Raw genomic sequence first — 25,646 nt, 5'->3', positions numbered from 1 at the left:
TCAGAACAGAATACAGAAATAGAACATTTGATCATATTGCTTCTATGTTCACAAGAGACCTTAACTGTAATTTTGACCATCTTCTATAGCAAAACTATTCATTTCTTGCACTAAGCAATGCTATAACAATTTCGTAACTGGTAATGGCCGAAATTTAAAGTGAGTAGCTGAAGCAAGGTAGGCACAAGCTAAACTCACATATGTTTTAAACCAAATGGATGAAAAAAGTGTAAGGTAAATGAAAAATGCAGTCAATGAAATTACCACAGTAAAATTTACCAAGCATCTCAGTGTAGAAAGTTCTTGTTCTGTTCCTTCGTTAGGGAAATGGCCGTGAGCTTTGAAGTCTGAGAGCAAACGATCCTTGAGCTGGAACCTATCCATTAACCACGTAGCAGCCTCAGAATCAGAAGCTGGGATCTCCTTGGCTGGGATGCGCCGAACATGAATGTGAACTTCTGAGGGATCAGTACCAAATACGTTGTCCAGAAAGGTAGGCAGTTGGTGCTTATACGCAATACTCACATCATAAACTGCAAACATTGGAAACATGACGAGTATATAATAAATGTCAGAAGGAGCAATAAAAAGAGGGGGAAAACAGAATCGTTCTCTTCATGCAAACAGAGATTGTGATAGTGGGATGAACTTGCAAGAATTCCAGCACTACTACCATAATACTTAGCAGCAGTGATCCACTGATAGCTAGACAGGCTACTTTCTAAAACAGTATAGAATCGAATATGTATATTTTTCTGCTTGAGAGGATTAAACACAAATAATATTATCAAATGCATATGATCATCACACTGACAGGAATGAAATTACTTAAAAAGAACCTGCATCCAAGGAACCCCGTAGGACTTCCAAGCATACGCAAAAACCCCTTGTTTTAGGAAGTAGCACATTCTTAAGCACAGGAAGTCCAACTTCATTGGCAAACTTTTGGCTCCTCTGGCATTTCTGTTCACTGCCAAAAATTAAAAACAGGAGAGCCCATCAATTACTCTATGTAAGATATCCGATTTTAGTTAGTAGCCAGAATAGGAAAGTCAGTCATGATGCTGACATGTTTTTCTTTTTAAAAAATTAAGCTTAATAATTCGGGTAAACATACCTGCACATTGAATAATCAAAGAGATTAAAGGGGAGAAACACAGTACCTAAAATCAGTTCCTTCAGGGAAAAGTGCTAGCCACAAGGGATCTTGAGGATCCTTGAAAGTCGAAAGCATTTCACGCATGGTAGGTTCATCAACTTCCCAATTCCTCTCGACTGAAATGAACTCCAAAATATGGAATCCCCAACCAAAGACAGGTAGTTTCATCAAGCTGCTCTTGAGAATGTACTTGATGTAGCCCAGACACCCCTTCCGCAATGCCAGATCCCACAAGTACATCCAATCAACCTCAGTTCTGTGATTAGCAATTATCAAAACACGTTCTTTTGGTGGAACTAAATCTCCAGAAAATACAACTTTGGTCCCATTTATCTTTTCAAATAGAAAGGGCCACAAAGCTAACCAAATAGCAAAGATGAAGGAGGTTGTTTTTCTACAATAGTGGATGCTGAAAAGGCGCATCAGGACAGCCACAACAGGTGCAAAATATACTAGAAACATAAAAGCAGTAGAAAGATACACCAACAAACATATAAGACCCCTTATCAACCTAAAAGGAGTTAAAGGGTGGTGCTTTAGTCTATCATCGGTTTCGAGAGGCTTGCAAGTTTCTTCCATTTCCTTCCACTTTCAATTAAAACCACCTGCCTCCCAAAGCCAGCTGCAATACAATGTGCCTCGAGAGTCAAATGAGATATCCCTTAACCTCATCATTTTACAAAGAACAAGCTAAATATCCAAATGATAACAGAAAATAGAAAAAATGCACAAGCACATAACACCATGGTGCTTCTCATTGTCAAACAGCCAACTGGAGTTACAACACAAGAACTCCAGTTCTCAGGCTAATCGAAGGTAAAGTCACGAGAAGCTAAACAATGATGCATACTTTCTTCAATAAAAACCTTCTCATGCGAATAAACCACAGTTAGCGAGGCTCTTGGATGTCAGTGAAATAGATATTCTTTGGCTGCACAATGACAGACAATATCAAGTTGAGGCCAGTTCCTCAACTAGAACAAACAGCCCATTTTCACATCACCAAGAAAACAAAAAACATTAAGACACTAGCACTAGAACACTATCGGTGCTGTTTTGTTAAATGCTTAACCAAAAAAAAGGTGGGGTAAACCAGAGTTTCAGTTAAGATAGCCAAGCTCCCTGAGCAGGAAATTGACCCTTAATCTGGAAGCACAAATTTAGGTGGTGCACCCGTTTTTTCCCCGAAAAATGGACCCCATTGTGTTTTATCCTTACTATGTGTTAAATCAGTCATCCAAAGCTTGCAAATGTTTTCAAGCATGATTCAAACCAGTAGCATTAACCTGTTATAATAGTTTACCTGATTAATGACAGTCGTATATTAATTAGGTATTGATTCCAAACTTATTATTTCGGGACCATAGAAAAGACCATTAATATCAATAAAAAAAAGCGGCCATGCATCAAAAATAATGGTCATCACTGAAATTCGAATTTCCTAAAATTCTCACTGTTTTACACCCGTGAGTTAATTTGGCCCGTCAATTGTTCCAGTTCAACAACACCATTGATCGTCAGTTAAAACTACAACTAGCTATCACAGACAATTATTTTAACGTTGCGTTACCAACCCCATTATTCCTGATTTCCATAAACGAGCAAAGATGCCTTTTTGGTTAAGCTATTGAAGCTTAAGCAAGCAAGCACCCACTCTCTCAACATAAACACAAAACCGATAGATTAATTCACATTCCTAATACACGTGATTCACAATTAAAATGGAATCTAAAATTCACAAGCTCCATCAATCCATGCCTCAAATATATACACATGTATAGAAACAGCAGCATAATTCTAAAACGATCTGTGAAATGAAGGAAAGCTGAATTGAAAGACGAGTTACCTGTGTATCTGTAGAGAGAACAGACAGCGAAAAGAGTTTGGGTTCGAAGAACGAGTTTTTAGCGAGAAGACGAAAGAAAGAAGAACAGTGTAGGCATATTCTTACAAGGCAACAATACGAAGGCAAAGGCAATAGAACAGGAAGAATTTTGGAATCTAGATTCGGGAACAGAAGGTATCACATCACATCGCACTATTAGGAAGTGGTGGTGGTGGTCCAGCTCATTGAGCTCGGTTTTGGTACATAAACAGAAAGCTCTTTGAATTAATTTTAAAGTATTATTTTTAATTATTTTAGGTACATGTTATTAATGATATGCTGACTATCGGATGGCTCGTTGGATTGAACAAGATATTTTTATTTTAATTAAACAAAAAAAGAGAGAAAGAAATGACAGTAAAAGAATCATTTTTTTTTAAATAATTAGAATAATACATTAAAATAATGTATTTTTTATTTTTTAAATTTTATTTCTAACATCAACATATTAAAACTATTCAAAAAATAATAATTTAAAACTAAAAGAATACAAAATCTATTAAAAATACATTGCACCATAATCTCCTATTAAAAAAACAAAGAAAGTAAAACCAGGGCAAGATAATATAAAAAGCTGAATAATTTGAATAAGTCTTTCATCGTATAAAGTAGTTTTTCCTTTTTTTTTTTTTTTTTATCCATAAGAAAAACCAAGTCCAATGGTATTCCTTTCCTGATGTCTCCAAAACAAATATAGGAAAGGACCAAATAAAATAAAAAAATATAGGAAAGGACCAAATAAAATAAACTAAAAGTAGATGGATCAAATGCAGCATCACCGGGGCCTCAACAGGGGCAAAATTTTGGCGTAGAAGAAAAGGAAATAAAATTAAAAATCAGATTTCTTTCTTTCTTTCACAGTCAAAATGATTTTTTTTTACATTTTGTTTTTATATTTTTATTTGCGTAGTCTCTGGCATTTCCCATTTTGACTCAATCGATACGCATCTCTATCCAAAAAGGTCAGTAATTTCTCTCTTCTCTTAATCTCTTCCGATCAGATTTTCCCTTTTGCACTTTTGTTGATTTGTGAATGTGTCGATCTTCTAGAATTATTGTATTAGTCTGGATCTAGATGTTGTTTATGGCGACCCGGAATTATTATATTAAGAGAGAGAGATATCTGAGGATTTGGTGTTTTTAGTTTATTAGATTTCATTTTCTTGTCATGAATCTAATCTGGAGGCTTGAATTGTATTTAACTTGCTGTCTGGTTTATTGAAATTGACGCCATGGTAAAATTGCCAATTGCATGAAAATCTGGAATTGCAAAACAAAACCCTCCTGACCTTCTAAAAAAAATTTCACCTTTTATCGTTTGTGAATATAGCCCTTTACCATTTATGATTTGTTCATTTACTTCGGCATCGTGATTTTGCTCTATTAAGGTTTCAAATTTGTGAAAATTGTGCTTTTGGGGGATTTTAAGAGCTGGTACGGTATTGATTAATGGTTTTTTTTTTTTTTGATGTGATTTGTAGGGACTTGGCTGGGTTTTGAGAGATGGCAAGTGGGTTTGGGGAATCGACTAGCAGGGCTCCTCATAACTCTTCATTTACTAGCAACAATGGAAATGGTGATGCTGGTAATTTTGAATGCAATATTTGCTTTGACTTAGCTCAGGATCCGATTGTAACTTTGTGTGGCCATCTTTTCTGCTGGCCTTGTCTCTACAAATGGCTTCACTTTCACTCAAAATCCCGGGAATGTCCGGTTTGTAAGGCTCTAGTGGAAGAGGAGAAGTTAGTTCCTTTGTATGGCAGAGGGAAAACGTCGACTGACCCGAGATCAAAGTCCATTCCTGGTGTTAATATTCCCAACCGTCCTGCAGGACAGCGACCTGAAACTGCTCCTCCTCCAGAACCAAATCATTTTGGCCAGCATGGGTTTGGATTTATGGGAGGGTTGGGAGGTTTTGCACCAATGGCAACTGCCAGGCTTGGGAATTTCACATTTTCTGCTGCTTTTGGTGGTCTTATCCCTTCACTTTTTAACCTTCAAGTGCATGGATTTCCTGATGCTGCCATGTATGGTCCTGCTGGCTATCCTTATGGGTTTAATTCATTTCATGGCGGCCATCCACATGGATATCGTCAGCACCATGGTCAAGGACAGCAGGATTATTACCTGAAGAGGCTGCTTTTGTTTATTGGTTTTTGTGTTTTCCTTGCTCTTATTTGGCAATAAGAGCTAGTCTTCTTTCGGAGCTTAAACTGCTAACAGATGCTTATGGTTGTCCATATCCAAGTCTTTGTAAATCTGTTAGTGCATTTTGTGTTTTTCTTTTCCTTTCTACCTTTTCTCATATTGAGGAAATTGTCCATAACCAGTATCATGTAGCTTCTTTTGTGTGCCATAAGTGCACGGAACTCAACCTACGTGTTTTTCTTGCTGCAAGATTTAGGAGTAAAACGATGTTGCTGTAATGTTTTTATCTCTTCTTTTCCATAGGGTTTGAGCCCTCTTGTGATACTGTATGTTAGCTTATCCACGCTACATTCTCTTGCAGCTTGTCATATCAAGATCTAAATATGTCTGCTTTGAGCCACAAATCCGCGCTTGATTTCAAAATTTTGCTCCTCAGCTAAGTGATTTCAGTTTTTATCTACTTCTTTTCCAATTTTCCTTGACTGATTGAGCCTCATCCGGTTCAATCACCTAGAATTTCTTGCATTTCACTGACATGCTAAAGTGTCTGCTAGTTCAAGAAATAACTTCAAATCCAGGGGTATTTTATAAATGTCACTTCATACTGCGTAGTTTATGAAACATTTATTTTGAGTCTCATTTGTGTAGCGTACTCAGGAAATTTTCTTTAATGCTTATTTAATATAAGCATATTACAAGTACAGACAGCCTTGTGGATGACTTGCTGAGTTTGGCAGCATCCCCCTGTTCTTGTTCTTGTTTTGCAAGGTCCCAGTTGTAGAGTTTAGCAATGCTACCGGATTCTTGCTTGCTAGTTTCCTGTGAATTGTGTTTATTAAGTGAATGGATGTTATTTGATTTTACTTCACAGAAAGTGCAGTGCTCTATAATCCAGCAATGCTTTCAGTACCTGGCATATCTGAAAAGGATTAAATATAGATCGATGTTTCTGTGATTTGTGAATTTTAAAGGAAGAGAAAGAAGAGAGCTTTTCCGACGTTTTTAAAGGGCGATTGTGGTTATCATGCATGCAGGTTTTGTCGAGGGAAGTTTAGTGGACTTGCACTTGGGATGAGCTCCTCTAGTCAGACTTTGCACGCTGTTGTTTACGTTGGAGTTTAGGGATATCAGAAGATTGTTGAAGTTTGATAGTTTCCCTGATGTGGTATTATGGAGGATTTTTAGTGTTTATTTGCCAATCTATTTACTGTTTTATGCTTGCATCATGTTGATTATTGGAGCCTTCATTAAATGCACGGAGAGCTAAGAAGGTTTTAGGGTTATGTTGATAACTCATGCTCTCTGGATAGTATGCAAGTCTCATCAGGTTTAACTTTCCTTGATTGCTGGATACAAAGATTCCACTCTCACCATCCACGAAAAGACCTCATTCGCTGCAAACAGTAGGTTTGGTTAAATGACAACAAGAACCCTATGGTATTGTAATTTTACAAAGACAGCTTTGCGATTTACTTTAGACAATTGCATATGAATTCAGACTTTCGCGTTTGGGAGAATTTTTATTTCCAAGTGGTCGTTCATTTAGTACTTACTCCGCGTTATGTGACTTGATGGGCTCGTATTTATTTTCATAAAAATTATTGTAAAAGTTTATAATATAAAAAATTATATATTTTTTAATATTAATAATAATATTTTTTTTCAAATTTATTAATTATTTTATTAATAATATTAATTATAATAAAAATAATAATATTTATAACAAAAATAATATTATTTTTAATATGAATATTTAGAATTATAATAAAAATAATAATATTCATAACATAAATAATTATATTAAGAATTTCAAGGATGATTAAACACATAATAATATTTTTTATATCAATACTTTGAGTTATAATAAAAATAATAATACTTATAGCACAAATAATATTATTTTTTATCTGAACATTATCTGAACATTTGAATTATTAGAGAAAAAATAATATTTATAACACATATTAAGAAAAAATATAGGTATAATTTTCTTAAATCTTTAGATGCATTGGGCTAGCATATGCCAACATCAAATATATCTCAATAAAAATACCCTAGGTTTGGTTTTGAAATACTCTAGGTCTGGCCAAAACGAGACCCAACCATGGTTTTGGGTAGGCTATATCTTGAAAAGAAAGAGACATCTAATATAATTTATTTATATATTTATTATAATTATTTAATTCTTACCGAACGCAAATTTTTTTGTGTTTGTAATTTTATAACTTTTGCTATTGCTTTAAAAAATATATATGTTTAAAAAATAATTTTTAAAAAATATATATTTGATTAGAACAGTTATAAGATAAATTTATATATATAAAATAAATGAAAAGCAAGTCTTCATAAATAAAAATAATATTATTTTAGTTTTTTATAAAATTAAGGTTTGAAGCACAATTATATATATATCCATTATAAAAAATAAAAATGATTTCACTAACCAAGTAATTTGTAATTTGTTCTTTAAAATTAGGTAAAACAAAAAAACAGAAGACACTACTATAATAAACCTTGTCATAGTAGATAGAGTATCACCTCAATGTATAATCCAAAATCCTTGGCGCTTTCCGATTAGAAAAAAAGATGAATTTATCAATCCAATTATTTATGTAAGAAGTAAAACCTAAAAATAATAGACTGACACTGGCAATATAATAACTAAGACGACTTATTTAGGTAGACGAGGGCATAAAGCATGTGCTCCTCATTTAATTCAACTATTATTGACTGCCTCATCACCCGCACACGTTTTTGGTAGTGGGTCAGGTGTCGGTGACCATTAGAGAGAAGATTTATACAATCTATCTTCTGCCTTGCCTTTACGTCACCTATAATTTACACAATCCTCGATCGAAAGAACCTAAGATGTTTAGCAGTAAAATTGGCTGTTCATGACATTTTAGGAATATGTTTTTTGTAATTTTAAATGTGGGTGTTCGGGTCAGCTTGATCCCACGAATCCTGAAATTAATAATCATGTAAGCCGATGATGATGGTGGGAAGAGTGGGGATTTCTCCTCTGTTCAGGATGGTTTCATTGAATTTATTCATTCTGTGATTATGACATGACCATACATAGCATGAACTTGTGCACTTGTCTTGTGTAATTCATGCCTTACAGCTGCCCCTTTAATTTGCAAAACGAGATCTAAGTTGTCCGTGCTCTCCTCCATCACCTCGACGACCTCTATAGAATTAAAGAACTCGAATTAGTTGACACGAGTTTATAATAGCATACTACTCGTAAAAGAGACAGCCAAGTGTTAAATATTAAGATACCTGTGAGTTGGTCTCGAGTTTCATAATTTCCTAAGCATGTCCAATTAAAGCTATTAAAACTTTAGAGCTCAGGAATGGGTACCGTCTTCATTATACAATTCAAAAACAATATTGGATCTTTTTGCTGGGAAACACACACTCATACAATCCATTATTCTCGCTAGATTAGGATTTAGGCTGATGGTATTACTTCGCTAGCTAGCTTAAGTGCCCTTTTCTTTAATTTTTGTATCAATAATTAGGAATAATATATGAATAATTCAAGACATGCATCACCTTAAAGTAAAAGAGACGTATAACCAGGAGAACTAGAACTTGGATACGATGGTTGGTGATGCAAATAATCCACAACCCTTTCGTAAAATTAAAAAAAAATGCTATTTTGAAAAATACTCCCTGATTTCGTAAAATAAAAAAATATAGTTTAAAATATGATAAAAGTGTCACCAAGAAAACCAATCTTCTGCTTTTCTATATAAAAGAAAAATATGATTTTTTTGGTGATTCTGTTTAGGAAAACACATTACTTGATGTAATATTAATGGCTAATATGGATGGATCAGAGATGTTAATCAAAACATCTACAATCCATGTGCTGGCTGAAATAAATAATATATATATAATTCAGGTGGTGTCATTCAAAAAAACTTACGTTTCATGGAATCTTAGCCGTAAGAAGATAATGTTTACTAATGACCTACTATAATGTTAAAAAATATATCCATTTTTGTTAGAAAAAATTTGTTTGACGTGTACAAATTATTTTTAAGAAAAATTTGGACCTGTAAATTTGCTCTATGGTAAGCACCCCACGTAAACATATGATAGTACAAGTTTCCAGTCCCATCCTCAATGTTTTTTTTATTATTTGGGGGGTCTATTTTATTCAAGGTTTCATATATATATATATATATGAAATCACAGGGGTCTGTAAAAGATCGTTCTAACAAATTAATCCATTGGATGCAGAGTCTTTCGAGGTTGTAATGAATTAAGAAACTGGGATTTGACAACACAAAATCCAATGCTTACGTACGAGGCCCGTAATAACAAAGCTCGCGTTTTATCATCTATGTTTGCATTTGAAGACTGTCCAAAGTCTTGAGGGTTTGCTCAGACACAGTTTTCTTAGAATGTGATGGTTGAACACATCTCTGCAGAGAGAGGTGGCGATGATGAAGCATCAACGACACAGCCATAACCATTGCTATGCATATTTTTAGTTGGGAAGACAAGGACTGGTCTTAATTATCACGTGGACTGTTTTCTTGAAAAAGAAAGGAGCAACAAAAGATAATAAAGAATCTATGAATAACAAAACATTTTCTTCTGAATTAGCATTATTGTTCCCTTTTCCTCCCTGGCAGAGCCCAATGCGCGGAAAGGAAAGGAAAGGAGATTGAAATATCATAATATATAGCGCCTGGCAGCGCTCCCGCGTTGATCTTTCTTTAGCATAAAGAAGCATAAACATTTTTCTTTCATTTTTTTTCAGAAAATGACAAGATACCTTTCTGTCAAATGCCACTAAATTTAGTGAATTGTTGTTGCATTTGATTGCACAAGCACTACAAGGCTATATATTAACTTCAAATGTGTGTTAACTTATCTTTCTCTGTTGATGGTAGCCCCATATGTGGAGTTGTGCAAGGCATTAACTTGCCCTAAAAAAAGAAGATAGGAATTTAAACCCCCTAAGATTTAGATGATTTGGAGGGGAATTCGAGGTTATTGGTTGGTTTTTTTTTTGGAAATTTATTAAAATAATATTTTTTTAAAAAAACTTTTAAACTAAAGATATCTAATTAATTCCTTTCGTAAGATTTCATGGATCGGAAGATTTTATGGACCCAAAAGCGCCAATGATTTTGCTGAAAATCCATGCTGTCATTTCCAAATTCACAAGAAGCAAGCAAATTTTAGATTTTTTTTTTTTTTGGAAAAAAAGGAAGCAAGAAGCAGATAGTAAATGCTGAAAGGGATATAGGACCGCATAAACGACCCATTGCCAAAAGGTCAAGCTAAAAAACCCCTTCTAAAACCAATATGAAAGCAAGCAAGTCCCTCTTAGAAAATTCTTGACCAAGCTCCCCTGCAGCAGCACAGGCACTATATCACCAAGCCAAGAGCATGTTTTAGCTCTTCAAAAACAATAATTAAACTCCATAGCCAAGAGCTACATGTCCCATTCCATTCCCACCTGCATATGAACTCAACACCTATAATTTCCCTTTCTCAGCTTCAAAAAAATCTGAAAATTGAAAACACAACATGCTTATGCCTAGACTGATCCACAAACTCACACTACTCTTCCTCTTTCTCTCGTTAACCACCGCTACTATCACTCAGCAATTCAAAGAAGCCCCCCAGTTTTACAACTCCCCTGATTGCCATTCAATTGATCAAGATGGAATAGACTCCGACTCAGAATCAGATGGTGATAAAACCATCTTCTGCTCCGAGCACGCCGTCCACGTGGCAATGACATTAGACACAGCCTACATCCGCGGATCCATGGCAGCAATTCTCTCAGTTTTGCAACACACTTCCTGTCCCCAAAACATAGCTTTCCATTTCGTCGCCTCTGCCTCAGCGAACACGTCACTCTTACGCGCCACCATCTCATCCTCCTTCCCTTACCTCAATTTCCGTGTCTATACTTTCGACGATTCATCGGTGTCGAGACTCATCTCTACATCAATCCGTTCAGCTCTCGATTGCCCTCTGAATTACGCTCGCAGCTACTTAGCCAATATCATACCTCTGTGCGTCCGACGAGTTGTATACCTTGACTCGGACCTGGTTCTTGTCGATGACATTGCCAAGCTAGCAGCTACCCCGCTTGGTGAACAATCAGTTCTTGCAGCACCTGAATACTGCAATGCAAATTTCACTTCATATTTCACTCCGACTTTCTGGTCCAATCCTTCTTTATCACTAACATTCGCGGATAGAAAACCTTGCTACTTTAACACTGGTGTCATGGTAATCGATCTTGATCGATGGAGGGAAGGAGATTATACAACAAAGATTGAAGAATGGATGGAACTACAGAAGAGAATAAGAATTTACGAGTTGGGTTCACTGCCACCATTCATGCTAGTTTTTGCAGGCGATATAGTGCCAGTTGATCATCGGTGGAATCAACATGGGCTTGGTGGGGATAATTTCAAAGGACTTTGTAGAGATTTGCATCCTGGTCCTGCTAGTCTTTTACATTGGAGTGGTAAAGGGAAGCCATGGGCTAGACTTGACGCGAATCGGCCATGTCCTTTGGATGCTCTTTGGGCACCTTATGATCTCTTGCAGACTCCATTTGCCTTGGATTGTTGAAAAGATCATTGAAAGAACGTGAATCACTACCGTGTTTCATCAATTATGCTCTCATGGATTCGAAGATGTTAGTGCCAGGAGAGATCTTGAAGAGTTTTAAGAGACAAAAATCTGAGCATGTCTCTGACAAAAGGCCATGTTACTGTGAATTCAAGAGTGATTTAGGTATGTTCTTGTAGAAATTATACAGAGGTCTATACATTAAACAGAACAGACGTCTCAATTGTGCAGTAAGAATAAGGAGGATATGCATCCAGATTTGCACCCAAAAAAAAAACAGAGAAGGATTCATGAATGTCCCCTCTCGGATTTGTGATTAACTGTAATCAAATTGTATAGTGAAAGAGCTGTTTTGGTTGGTTTCATTAATCAATATTCTGTTTAATAAGAGTTAAAGTGTTCTGTAAATAATGTTTGTTTCAGTTATTTCTGTGTTCTATGCCATAATTTAATCAGGAAATACTATAGGAATTATTTCCTGATCCTCAATCAATTAAGATAATGACCTTTTGCCAATGGTTGATTTGTAGAATTTGATTGAACCGTGACATCCTTCTTTCTCACTTGCAAGCACCAAAAATGATTTTCATGGCTGGAAGCATCACATCACTACTGTCGTGATAAATGAAAGGAATTGTTTTTCGTTTTCTGAAAAAAATTTAAGCTAATGAAGTTACTGCATAAAGCCTGTTTATTTTTATATTTTAAAAATATTTTTAAATAAATTTAATTTTTTTTACTTCAAATTATTATTTTTATGTTTTCAGATTATTTTGATGTGTTGATATCACAAATAAATTTTAAAAAACAAAAAAAATTATTTCAATATATTTCAAGTAAAAAACATTTTAAAAAATAATAATTATTAGAATAATAAACGAGTTATTAGTAAGCTTACTTTTATTATAATATATTCTTAATGCTTATTACTAATAGAAAGATTATATATACTAAAAATTGTATAATTTTCTATCATATAAATGTAAACATAGAAATATGTATAAAAATCGTTTATGAATCTCAACTTTACACTAGCTTGTTTATTTGTATAAAAGTGTTTTTTTTCTTAAAAGCATTTTTCTAAGTTTTTTTTTTAATGTTTGGCCATATTATAATAAACCGATCAATGAAATTCATTTTTTGATTAAAAGAAAACATAAATTTTAAATGAAGAAAAGTGTTTTTCGGTTTAAAAAATTATTAAACACTTTCCAATTAGGATTTAAAAACTAAAGTGGTACAATATTTCATGATGCGAACTTCTTGATCATATGATCAAGCAACCCCAATGAAGTAGATAACAATCTAGAAAGCCAAAAATCAGGTTTATAGAACCTTGACAAAAAGGTAACCCTATACCTAAGAACCAAAAGCATTGAAAAAAGACTTGGACCCAAAGAGAATATTGTATCTAAGAACTCTAAGTATACGAATAACGCTACGAAGTCAGTTAATCTTCAAGATGTCAGTGTATGATATTTGTCCCTGCAAAAAAAAGGTTGTTTTGTCACAAACAAACAAACAAAAACTCACATTTACCCTTCAACTTGCTGCTGAAAATTGTAGCTAAAAAAACATAATATAGTTTCATCTAACTAACCCTAATGGACCTCTTTTGAGTTGCAAGTAAATGGACCTAAAGTAGTAATAAATTAACATAAATTCAATAATAAAATAAACTCCTAAACAATATCTAATGAGTCAGAAAAAATCTAAATTAAAAATAATTATTCAACATTAAATAAATAAATAAAATGGGATAATAAAAACAAAGTTTTCATGCTAAAATTTCTCCATGTAGCCCGAATATATAATTTTCACACATTCTTGACAGATTTTCAGTCTTTACTTCAAACACATTGTTCTCTCTATTCTGTATGAATTATTGGGCCTACCATATATGACTGGAAAGCTTGAGATATCTAGTTTCCATCCGAAGTTGAATCGTAGCAACATTCTACTTGTAGCTCCAGATATGTCCCAAACAGTACACACAAAGGTCTAGTATGACAGATTTGTCTAGTAACTTCAACCTTCTGAAATAATATGTTCCCGAACTCTATTTTGACCTGAAAATTTACCCAATATATAGTTTCATGTGTCTAACATTTTTTTGTAAAATTTCAGCTTGTTTTGACGTACAGTTTAAGAGATATGCTTCTTCTCGTAAAATTAGTCAGTAGACATTTTAAGGCCAAATCCGGATTTGACTTGGTTTGTATCATTTCATTATATATATATATATATATATATATATATATATATATATATATATACTTTAAAAATAATATTATTAAAAAATAATAAATTACTAATATAGGAAATTATATATTAGGATATATTAATATACAATATAAAAATATATTAATTTGATAATATTTCTAGAAAATACATTTGGAAACAAAACATGTTATATTATACAATAATCATACATTTTAAATCATATGTTAGATAAACTTGAAAAAAATAAAACATTAATAAGTGATTTTCCATCTTATTTTCATGGCATAGTCAAACATTAGAAAATGTATTCAAACTCATTTTTTATAACATTGTCAATTATTAAAAAATAATTAACATTTTAAAATTTTACTTTTCATGAAAACCATTTTAAAAAACTACAAATGAGCCGTAAAGGAGAAAATCAACTTTCTACATACCTATGATCACAATAATAGTGATTCAATAGGCTTTTTTTTTATTATTGTTTGCCTTCGAGTGGAAGTGATTATTGAGGCTAGAAAGACATTTTGCCTACTGATACGACTCTACAAGTGCAATAAATAAATTTCAAATGATGAATTTAAATTTAATGGGCTCAAAACCCTTAAATGACCATGGGCCCAGGCAGCATGCGTGGGTCTATTTTACAACCCTAACAAGCTTAGACAACTCATTTAAGCCCAACACTCCCTCGATAATTTTTTGGGACCTCTACGCGAGTTCGTCAATATTTTATACTAATCCAATATGTATTATTTTGAGTGGAATACATCTCACAATATCACATGGATGAAATAACTCTTTAGCCCTTGCTCTCCATAAAAGGACAAGACTCATGGGCTATAAATATCATAGAAATCCTTCAAGCTTCAAGTTCAAAATCTCTTCATTCTCAATATTTTTAGCATATATATTTTTAGAGTCTATCTTTATAAAATATCATTGCACTTTTTCTTTCTAAGAAGATACTTACTTAAGTATTTGAAAGTCCTAAAATATACATAAGGGAACCTTTTGCAGGTATAAACTATTGATCATCTTGGCTAGGGAGAATAAATGAGATTACTAGAACAAAAAAAATAATCAATTATCCAACACATAAGCTTTGCTCTTAAGCTACTTGAAGTTTTTATGATCTTATCATTGACGCCTTCTGTAGGAACTGAACAAAAAGCCAGTTCATTCCTATTTCTCCAAAGTCTTTTGGCTAACGAAATGCTAACACAGCGGTAGCTATGCCATGGCTACGCTAGCAAGTACACCCATAACAACACCTACAACAATGCCCCACGTTTCTACGCTAGCGGGTACACCCACAACAACGCCTACAAATACATCTACGATGATATGAGATCTTCCTAGCGCAATAACATCATTCTTTAAAGGATTGGTATGAGGTTTTCTTAGTGCAACAGTACTACCCTCCAAAGGATGGGTGTGAGATCTTCCTAGATCAATATCCAGGGGATATGAGATCTTCTAAGTGCAATAGCACCACTCTCCGAAGGATTGACATGAGATCTCTTTAATGCAATAACATTACTCTCCAAGGAATGAATTAGCTTGATCTTCCTAGTGCAATAACACCCCTCATGGGTTACTCTCCACCACTTAAAAATTTTCTAAATACAGCCTCCACTCATAATAGATTCCTCCAATGGATTTCCCCCATAAGTTCCTTTAATGAGTTCCTCTAATGCTTCCTCCAAACATCATATGAACTCTTACTATATTTAATTAAGAGTTGTTAATTGCTAATCTTGATGAATTGTGATTGTGAAGTGTGCTGATTTTTTAATTATATTGGGGAGATGAGTTTAAAATTGTGTTTTTGAATGGTGAATTATTGAGTTGGCTTATGTGACATGGACTTGAAAGGCTGGGAAAAACTGGGTTGGCCAAAATTTGGCGAGTAGCAAACTGTGTTATTTTCATGAGTGCTAAATTCCAAAAAATAAAAAAAAATCAAGATCAGGTTCCTTTCCATCTCGTTCAGCCCGACTCAATTAAATACAGGGCAAATGCTTCTGTCACAACAGTTCAGTTAGTTGACATCTGAGAGGATTGAATTGGAGAGTTTCATAATGTAACGAAAACCAAACTTAAATAAATAAATAAATGATTTTTTTATAAGAAAATTGAATCTATGGGTAGTAGATCATTACTGTTTTTATTATTTTATAAAACAAAATTATAGATATCATGTCCTGTGTTTTTGCAGTCAAGAAGTGATTTTAAAAAAATTTAATTTTTTATTTTAAATTAACCTTTTTTTTTATTTTTGAATCGGTTTTTAATGTGATAATATTAAAAATAAAATTTTAAAAATAAAAAAAATTATTTTAATACAACTACAAACAAAATACATTTTAAAAAATAACTTTCGCTGTCCAATAATAATAATAATGTGGTATACGGAGAACTTTCAAAACGCCACTCTGTAAGAATTTCTCTTTTTTCTTTTTCTTTTTATATTTTAAACCAATAATAACTTGTCAAACACTAAAGTGTCGGTTGAAAAGAAAGGCTACGGAAGGTCACAAATAGCTGGATCTTGGCGGTTTTCGCTTATGTGACGCGTGGCGTTCTTGAAGTAGACGAGTCTTTTTACGGCATACGATGAAGAGTAGCAACGTGGACCCTACACCGGTGCTACCTTTTCGGGTCTCCATTCTCCAAGTTGTCGTGGATTGCTTGCAAAATGGACAGCGTGGATCCTAGTTATATAATATACCAAAAGAGAAAATATTTATAACTTGTTAATTAATTCAGAAGAAAAAACGAGAAATCATTTTTTAATCCATGAAAAATTATAAATCACGTCGTCGTTTTGTTTATGACAACGCGTTTGAAAGGAGCCCGTTGTGCTTGCCAGCATTACCATCGTCGTTGTTCTCTCCACTTTCCCAAATAGGATTTCCTCTTTTTAATTATTGGAGTAGATATTAATAAATCTTGCCCATGCACGCACATGCTCCTCAAGTATGTGCGTTTGGCGTTTGCTATCATTTATAATTTCACTGCTAATAAATAACCAGTATATTCATCATATATTAGCGATCTTATTGTCTCTACTATAGGCATAATTTGGATTTTAATTGATGTAAGGGTGTGGTTGTGGTTGCTTTTCAAAGTGTTTTTTACTCAGAAATGTATTAAAATAATATTTCTTATTTTTAAAAAATTATTTTTAATATCAGCACATCAAAATGATCTAAAAACACTAAAAAATATTAATTTTAAGTAAAAAAAAAAAAAATTCAAATTTTTTTAAAAACACTTTTAAAATACAAAAACACAAAAAGGAGCTAAAGCTTTTAATAATAGATTATACGAAGCTAGAGCACCCTTGCTGTGCTTTGAATATGATTCAATATTAGCTTCTAACACAAGAAAATAAAGCATCCATGTTATGAATATTCTTTTTATATCATGATTTTCTTATTTGAAAAATTAAAATATAATGTCCAAGTTTAATAAAATAAATTAAAAAATATATAAATTACATCGATCAAAATTTGATTTTCATTGTAAAAAATAAAATATATAGGTGCATGCAAATATTTTATTTTGAATATCCTTTTTATTTATATGTTATCTTTTTATTTACTTTAGAGATTAATTTTTATCGTTACATACAAATGGTTTTTTTTATAAATATATCATGTAAATATAACTAATTTATCTGAAATAAAATATAAGAGGAAGAAATTTGAATATAAATAACAATAATTTCTTTCAACTATTATGAAATTATGAAAATAATTTAAGAGATTAATTACAATTTTTTTTTAAAAAAAGCTAAACTAAAAAGTTTATAAAAAAAACGAGACAAAGGGGTGTTGATTAAGATTTTAATTAAAAAATTAATGAAAATTAAGAACTATAGGCCGTTGCACTTGGCCAAAGTTGAAAGAGCCCGATTACACTTGGTTTAGTTTTTTTTCAACAAAAAAAACCATCCACTCTTGATTTTTTTATAAATTTTAATAGAAAATACATTATATGCTAGAACATTTTCTAGTCATTTTTTATGGCTGGAATATCAAGGTGACAGTTTTTGAACAATAAAACCCATTTTCTACTCTCTCTTTTTTTTTTATTGAAATCGGTACTAAAGTAACTACCCATTTTCTAATTGTTTTCATTTAGAAATACCTAAAAATCATCATATAAATTTTAATATAAATATTTTCAATTTTAAAACACCTTTTAAGCAGTTCATAAACTTAAAATCAAACTAAATAAAAAAAATTACGGTTTCGATCTATTTTTTTAATATATTTAAATAGAAAAACCACTTAATTAAACTTTTTTTTTAAATGAACTTATTAATGTTGTTTTTTAGCCTCTTTTTTTTTTATTTTATGGATACAAAGGGGCCTACCAGATACTTTTTTCTCCTTTTTATTTGTCTCTGACAACTCTCTCTTCTCCCTCAATATTTAAGAACTTAAACATGATAAAAAAAAATTTCACATCGAAACGTAAATCCCTTAAACAACAAATACCAAATATATATAATTTGAAACCCAAGGAATAAAAATGAAAATTTCCATTCCTTTTGAGAAAACAATCCTGATTTTAATTTTTAAATTTTTTTATCCTTGTTTTTTATTAATATTAAAATATTCTATAACACATCAAATACGTAAAAAGATGCAAATCAAAATAAATCTCAATACATTAAATCATTTTAACATAAATTGCAATAATGAAATTAAAAAGAAATAAAGTTCAATAATGAAAGTATAAATTTTTATATCAACCAGGTTGACAAGCAATGTTGAACCAAGTTCAATAAAGTTCAACATTGCTTGTCATTGACCCTTTGGTGCTCTTCATGTATTTCTTTTGTCGCTTTGGCTCATAATTTAAAACAAACTCAACACCTTGCAACAATGTGCTGCGTAGTGTGCATCTGTTATTTTTTGAGCTGTAACGTTAGCAATGTCTAGCACAGGTGCTAAAGTTTGATACAGTCATGAGGACGATGTTGAGCGATTTTCTCATTGCTTGTCCAGAATACGAACCCACAGTTGCAGGTCTATCCACAATTGACAGAACCCACAGATAGTAATTTCGGGCTTTAATGGTAGAATGCTTGTGCTTCTTATCTGCAGCATCCAATCCATCACCTGTTCATAAGACCAAGAACACTGTGACTTGGATTACTGCAATTGCAAACAGATAAAGTAAACACGATTCATTAAAATAGGTTAGCAATTACCTGCAAGAACGCATTCTTTGATAAAGATCACGCAAATCCCCACTTCTCCCCTACGTTCTCGTGGAAGCTGATCAACATCAGAATACCCCCTTGGCATGCTCGATTATAAACAAGATAAACTCAAGATTCTTAACAAAAGAATTAATGATAAAAAAAGATTTTGGGCCATCTGATACAGAATCAATACAGAGTTAAAGTGCATGTTAACATTTTCTTGTAGCAATTTACCAGATACCGGACTCCTATTTGCTCATCAACGAAGACTGCAATCTAAGCATGAATAAACAAGTCAGTGTATTCAATGATATGGTTGGTGACGCGTAGATAGTTGCTTCGTGTGCGCGCGCGCGCTTGTGTGTTAACAAAAACTTAAAAAATTGCTGGAGTCCTAGCTCTCCTTTCAAAGCATTATTCACTGGAGAGTGTATTTTTTTTTTCCATCATTTTTTTATTTAGTTCTTTAATATTGTATTTATTAGAAATTAATCTATATAATTTATTTTTTTTATTTTCTATGATAATATCATAGCCACAACAATACATTACACCATTTGATATAATGGTTGCAAATTTTTTCCAAAAAAATATTGATTTAAAGCACGAGCAAGATAACTAACTAAAAATACTAAAAGAGTTAGAGTGTTTGAACAGGTTAGTCACTGTTCACTTAGACTCAAAACACTATGGACTACACTACTCATTTCATAGTGTTTTTTTTTTTCATTTTGATTATTTAACTTTATTTCTTTGCAATCTCAAGAAATATTTTAACAATATATTAATGATCAATGTTACGAAATAGAATTTTAAGCTCTAGTAAAAAAAAAAGAACAAGGACTAAGATAAACAACAAAAAACAAATCCCAATGTTCCAAAGGCATGAAAAACTTTAATTTGGTCCCTCAAGTTTCAATTTACACATTATTTGGTCCCTGAAGTTTTAGGATTTTAAGTTTCGGTCCTAAACTCGTTTTTTTTTCACATTTCACTCCCAAAGTATTGTGAGATGAGAGAAAAATTTACTGAAAAATGGTAAGAGAGAGAAAAAGGTTGGTTGGGCACATTTCGATCACCAAAAAGATTAATCTTCGTGTAAATATATTTTTTTTATAGAGAGGATTATTAAGTTGTTTGGATTTTTCATATTACTAGAAAAAATAAATCAGGGTTCGAAAAGATTTATTTATTGAATTTAATATTGAGTTTTAGATCAATTTGAGAGTGCTTTTGAGTTAATATTGAATTTAATAAGATCTCTACTATGTTTGTTAGATAAATATAGATTAAAAAAAAAAAGGGTTAAAAATAGAGTTTTAGTATCTTAAAACTTGAATCTGACTTTTCGGCTATGTTGAAATCTATATTAGAAGATGATGTATCGTACTACGTGTAGTACATTCTATATATAAAAAAATTTAGAATATATGAAATGTTGTCATTTAGGGGTGAGCAAAAAAACCAAAAAACTGATTAAACCAAGAAAATCAGAAAAAAATTAACCAAAAAACTGAACCGTGAAAAAAACTGATTAAACAGATTAAAATTTTAAAAAAACCGACCGGTTCGGTTCAGTTTTATAAGCCTGAAATCGAAAAAACTGAATCGAACCGAACCCAAACCGGAAAAAAACCGAGCCAAACCGGAAAAAACCGAGCCAAACTGAAAAAACCAAGCCAAACCGGAAAAAACTGAGCCAAACCGGTTTGAACCGGTTTTTGTCCTAAATAACCGAACTGAACCGAAACCGGTCGGTTTGAACCGGTTTCGGTTCGGTTTTTTATAAAAAAATTCGGTTTAGTTATTTTTTTTTAATAAAAACCGAACCAAACCAAAAATGATCATCCGTATTAACACCCATTAAAAAAATTTGCCATGTGCATTGGACTAGCCTTCAAGAGCCACTAGTGCTTGAATTTTTTCCTTTAGTTGAAGAGCGCAGGCTCATCTTCCATGCCCGTACATGTCTAGCATATTTGTTAAACAGCCTTTAATTTTCTTTTAGAATAAATAATTTTTTAATAATTTAATTGTTTATTTTTATTGTTAAATTTATTTATTTATTGTTTATATATATAAAAATATATTTTTTAATATAGTAAAATATATTAAATCCAGAATGTTGCTATATAGTAAGTCGACGAAACCTGACAATTTCAAGGAATTTTTTTTTTTTTAATTCTTAACGCGCTTATTTTGATACTTCTAGCAAGCAACAATCCATCTTCTTCATCATTCTCATAATTCTGAATTTCTTGTCTACTCATCATTGTTTCCTCACCTAAAAAATGTTCACCATGATTAACTTCTTGTTTAGTTTGCTCGCACTCAGCTTTCTCACTTCACACGCCAAAGCTCAACAAAACTACTCGAAGAATTCAGCATTAGACTGCAACGCCAGTGATGAGACAGGACCATCCTCTGCATTTCTTTACAGCTGCAATGGCCAGAGCCAATCTTGCCAGGCCTTTCTGATCTTCAAATCTCAACCTTCTCTTCACTCGGTGCCTGCAATCTCAGTCCTCACGTCGGCAAACGAAGAAGAGCTGGCTAGAATCAACTACGTTACAAGGCTGTCAGAGTTCCCTACCAACAAAGAGGTTATTGTTCCGGTAAACTGTTCTTGTTTTGGCCAATATTATCAGGCCAACACTACAATTCAGGTCACGACTACTCGTGGAACCTATTATGTTATAGCGAATGACACTTATACGAGGGTTATCTACTTGCGCTGCGCTTAAGCGCAGGAATACACATGGTGAATATCATTTGTTGCCGGTGAGCAACTGCAAGTGCCATTTCGATGTGCTTGCCGGACAACGAATCAAATGATCAGAGGAACAAATTATCTAGTAGCTGTTAGAGAATAATATAAATTATATCATGGGAATTCATCTAAAATCTTAAATTTTTAAGTTGAGATGGTTCTCTAACATGGTATCAGAATCTTGATAACCAAGCGGTCACGAGTTCGAATCTCATAATCTCCATTTGATAAAAATTAAGTACAAGGTAAAGTGGATCTATACAAGTTTCAAGTTTAAAGAGCTTTCACTTTAAAAGATGTATTAGAGAATAATATAAATTACTTCTTGAAACCTCATCTAAAAGTTTAAACTTTTAAGTTGTGAGATGTTTCTATCACAACAGCTTACCCTCTTAGCTCAGATGATAAAATTCCCGATATTGCTAACAGATTCAATGCAAGCACGAAGAGTATACTTGATGCAAATGGTATGGGAAAAATCTGACTCTTTTTTCTGACACGACAATTCTAAATCCCCTGCCTACAAAAGTTCACAAACTGTAATTCACAACAACACAGACACTTCTCCCCCATCAGCTTTGAGTCCTAGAAATAGAAGATCAAAGAAAAAACTTTATGAGTTTGCTGGGCTTGCTCTTTGCTAGCCGTCATTATCATTACAGCTATCGTCTTCCTCTCTTGCAAAAAGAGAAGAGACTTGGTTACAGGGAGTTGTAGAGAAAGAAAACTGGTAGTGCGAGAAGACCTTCGTGTCAAAATTGCAAGCTATGAGCAACTTTTGAAACTCTTCGAATTTGAAAAGGTAAAGAAAGCTACTGAAAAATTCAGCTTCGAAAGTAGAATAAAGGGTTCTGTGTATCGCGGAGAGTTTGGTGGGGAGATCTTAGCTGTTAAGAAGATGAGTAGAGATGTTATAAAGGAAGTGAACATTCTGAAGAGGGTCAACCACTTCAATTTGATTAAGCTTGAAGGTGTGTGCGAAAATCTTGGCTGTTTCTATCTTGTTTTGGAGTATATGGGAAATGGGTCCCTAAGAGAATTGCTGTTCTGTAAAAAGTCCAAGGAAAGTGGAAATTGGACAAAGAGAATTCAGATTGCTCTGGATGTTGCTAATGGACTTTACTATCTTCACAGCTTCACCGAACCTGCTTATGTGCACCGTGCACCAGGACATTAAAAGCAGCAATGCTCTTTTAAACGGCAATCCAGGGGCCAAGATTTCAAATTTCAGTCTTGCAAGAGCAGCAACACGGAAAACAAGTGCTGCCTTGACAAAACATGTTGTGGGGACTAGAGGTTACATGGCGCCCGAGTATGTTGGGGTAGGACAAGGGACTCCCAAGATCGAAGTTTATGCTTTTGGAGTCATTCTGCTGGAACTAATCACAGGGAAAGATGCTGTTTTTACACAGGATGGAAAGGAAAGCCTACTTTCAACGGCAATAGTTTCTATCATGGAGAAAGAAAACCCTGAAGCGGAGCTAGATTTCTATGTTGATCCTGGTCTAAAAGGAATTTGTGGGACAGACTTCGTCTTATGCTTGACTAAAGTAAGCGCAGCCTGCATGATGAAAGAACCAGTAAGTAGGCCAAATATGGAGGAAGTGATATCAATTCTGTTGAAAATTCAGGCAAATGTATTGAAATCATAATCATTAATTTTTTACTCAGTTGATGAAGCAGCCCAACTATGGCGTCCATCAACAGGTGAAACTAATTGGACAGCAGGAGCCGTTTCAAAATAACAGTTATAAGCATGTAGGTTTTTTATCTGTAATTGTATCCCCACCAGTTCTTTTTTTAACATGTACAAAATGAAGGTAATTGTTCCAGTAAATTGCTTTTCCCATTTCAGAGTTCCAAAGTGAAGACAGATGAATGAATGGAATTCCATCATGAGATTATTAATTTATCCAAAAAAAAAATTCAATGTCTTTACAGCCTACAAAACATAAAAATCAGCTCTCGTGAAGCTCCTCTCTGTAGAATCAACGCTTATGCTTCAGCCCTGGGCTCATATTGGAAAAGGCCTAGCTTTAACTATGGATAGAAAAGTATTGTGAGAACTCACTGTTCAAGAATTTAATACGGAAACCTCCCTATCATCTTAATAAGGTCTGCTGTCCTTCAAGGGCCCTATTTGTCCACTGCTTTCTAGTTGGCTCTTTATCCATCTCCATGCACCAAGGTGTGAGATTCAACATGGGACGTCATATTGTGCAAGGACTACTTCTAGTTTAGAACTTCAATATGGAAACTTCCCTGTCATTCGTATATGATCAAGTGTTCTTTCGAGACCATATTTTTGCACTGCTTGCTGACCAGCTCTAAATCCATCTCCATAAACCGGGGAAGTATCTGATTCAATTTGATGCTTGAAAAAATCCCCAAGCTTTCTCTCAAATTGAGATCTTGTACCATTTTTTGTTGTCCTGGATGCAGAGGATGATGCGATATTGCTTCCTGAAGTGGGTGTGAGCTCTGAATCCAACCACATGTGTGCAAGCACCTGACAAATACCCTCTTCCACATCTTGACTGAGAGTTTGGAAACCTTCAGGAAAACAGAAAACGTCAGAATCTAAAAAAAAAAAAACAGACTTAAATACGTTAAAGAAGCAATTGCTTAAGACAAACTATCAGTTTACATTTTCTTATGCAAGCTACAACAAAAATAATCCATCATTTGAAGGTCAAATCTCAAATCTTGATGTCAGTATATGAAATATATATATATATATAAAAAAAATGACTGTACAGAGCACAGGATGTAAAAGCACCTTTCAGCCGCATCCATGCATGCATCATCTCATGAGCTAGGATTGACCCAGTAAGTAACCTGTATTGGTTAAGATTTCAATACAAGCATAAAACACCTTGTATTACAATACAGAACTAACGCATAAAAAACATCTTCAAGAATATATCCACGCAGCATATCAAAGAAATGAAGATGCGTTATTTTCTTGTTCCTCACTGCATCCCATTGTTATAAATTGTGGATACTTGCATACAAACAATGAACATTCATTTTTATTTCCTATTATCTGCTGGTTCTTTGGTATTACACGGGTCCCTCAGATAAAAGAGTAATAGAAAAGTGATCTAAAGATATACCTTGGGAGGCCATACAAAATCAGAATTGCGGTAACCTCACAACGACGTGTCAGTTTGTAAGGCTCTGTCATCATACCCATGGCTCGGTTCCCTGCTCCAAACCTTGGCTGCTTTGATACCTGATGATCCATGGCCATTGCAATATAAAATTCTGAGTGCCAACTAAAGAAATAAAAAATGAATCAGTCCATTACAAAATGCAACTGAAAGATTCCAAAATTTTCTTACGGTGCTAATGGTTTGTTCCTCAGAAAGGCAAAGTCCTCTAGTCTCTGGCATGTGGTAATGTCCCTGTTCAAGAGTAAGAAATTACAAAACCAACTTAAAAGAATTAGAGAGCAGAAGTATTGCTTGAAAAGGAACTCCAATACTAAAATCCATGGAACAATTAATTTCTCAATTTTTTACTCATTCAGTATGTTCAAAATGATATCTCGATGAGATGTAGACAGAAGGACAATTGATTATTTGTGTTTCCCTTTTCTCTTTACTTTAATATTTTATTT

The 25,646-nt window shown here is 33.5% G+C and overlaps 4 protein-coding genes and 1 pseudogene across 10 annotated transcripts in view; 3 read left to right on the top strand and 2 right to left on the bottom strand.

Moving 5' to 3' along the window:
• Positions 1-11: 11 nt before the first annotated feature.
• Positions 12-3,236, bottom strand: LOC7483774 (probable 1-acyl-sn-glycerol-3-phosphate acyltransferase 4). 2 transcript variants are annotated; one of them, XM_024594708.2, is made up of 4 exons: positions 3,006-3,236; positions 1,164-1,781; positions 840-970; positions 12-533 (listed from the first exon to the last, which is right to left on the bottom strand). In XM_024594708.2, the coding sequence occupies exons 2-4, from the start codon at positions 1,736-1,738 to the stop codon at positions 121-123; spliced, it is 1,119 nt and encodes a 372-aa protein (XP_024450476.1). In that variant the 5' UTR covers positions 1,739-1,781; positions 3,006-3,236; the 3' UTR covers positions 12-120. The 2 variants fall into 2 exon arrangements, with proteins under 2 accessions (XP_024450476.1, XP_024450477.1); XM_024594709.2 differs by having other exon boundaries at positions 1,164-1,415; positions 3,006-3,235.
• A 582-nt stretch (positions 3,237-3,818) lies between these two features.
• LOC7483773 (uncharacterized) lies at positions 3,819-5,478 on the top strand. The gene is made up of 2 exons (XM_002302434.4): positions 3,819-4,006; positions 4,526-5,478. Exon 2 carries the CDS (start codon positions 4,548-4,550, stop codon positions 5,229-5,231), a length of 684 nt encoding a protein of 227 aa, XP_002302470.1. The 5' UTR covers positions 3,819-4,006; positions 4,526-4,547; the 3' UTR covers positions 5,232-5,478.
• Positions 5,479-10,493: 5,015 nt separating this feature from the next.
• Positions 10,494-12,195, top strand: LOC7483772 (probable galacturonosyltransferase-like 1). The gene has a single exon (XM_002302433.4). It carries the CDS (start codon positions 10,746-10,748, stop codon positions 11,805-11,807), a length of 1,062 nt encoding a protein of 353 aa, XP_002302469.1. The 5' UTR covers positions 10,494-10,745; the 3' UTR covers positions 11,808-12,195.
• Positions 12,196-21,546: 9,351 nt separating this feature from the next.
• LOC7462914 (lysM domain receptor-like kinase 4) lies at positions 21,547-23,867 on the top strand (annotated as a pseudogene).
• Positions 23,868-23,903: 36 nt separating this feature from the next.
• The window catches only part of LOC7483771 (protein DA1), a 5,772-nt gene continuing 4,029 nt past the window's right edge, over positions 23,904-25,646 (bottom strand). For 5 of the 6 annotated variants that reach the window (XM_052450726.1, XM_052450725.1, XM_006386457.3 and 2 more), the window contains 4 exons: positions 25,369-25,431; positions 25,141-25,259; positions 24,804-24,862; positions 23,904-24,577 (listed from right to left, as the gene is read on the bottom strand). In XM_052450726.1, coding sequence (XP_052306686.1) covers positions 24,270-24,577; positions 24,804-24,862; positions 25,141-25,259; positions 25,369-25,431 — 549 coding nt within the window. In that variant the 3' untranslated portion in view covers positions 23,904-24,269. The remainder of the gene's footprint in view (positions 24,578-24,803; positions 24,863-25,140; positions 25,260-25,368; positions 25,432-25,646) is intronic. The other variant, XM_024596102.2, reaches the window with a different exon arrangement.

Source organism: Populus trichocarpa, chromosome 2 (genome assembly GCF_000002775.5).
Source record: "Populus trichocarpa isolate Nisqually-1 chromosome 2, P.trichocarpa_v4.1, whole genome shotgun sequence".
NCBI classification, from domain to species: domain Eukaryota; kingdom Viridiplantae; phylum Streptophyta; class Magnoliopsida; order Malpighiales; family Salicaceae; genus Populus; species Populus trichocarpa.
This window is presented reverse-complemented; position numbering and strand designations above follow the sequence as displayed.

Bases quoted from the DNA above. Each gene is read 5' to 3' on its own strand.
- LOC7483774 (XM_024594708.2), bottom strand. From the start codon at position 1,738: ATGGAAGAAACTTGCAAGCCTCTCGAAACCGATGATAGACTAAAGCAC. The intron at 971-1,163 runs GTACTGTGTTTC...AATTTTTGGCAG, and splicing joins CCTGAAGGAACTGATTTTAG to TGAACAGAAATGCCAGAGGA. The intron at 534-839 runs GTTCTTTTTAAG...CAATGTTTGCAG, and splicing joins ACGGGGTTCCTTGGATGCAG to TTTATGATGTGAGTATTGCG.
- LOC7483773 (XM_002302434.4), top strand. From the start codon at position 4,548: ATGGCAAGTGGGTTTGGGGAATCGACTAGCAGGGCTCCTCATAACTCT.
- LOC7483772 (XM_002302433.4), top strand. From the start codon at position 10,746: ATGCTTATGCCTAGACTGATCCACAAACTCACACTACTCTTCCTCTTT.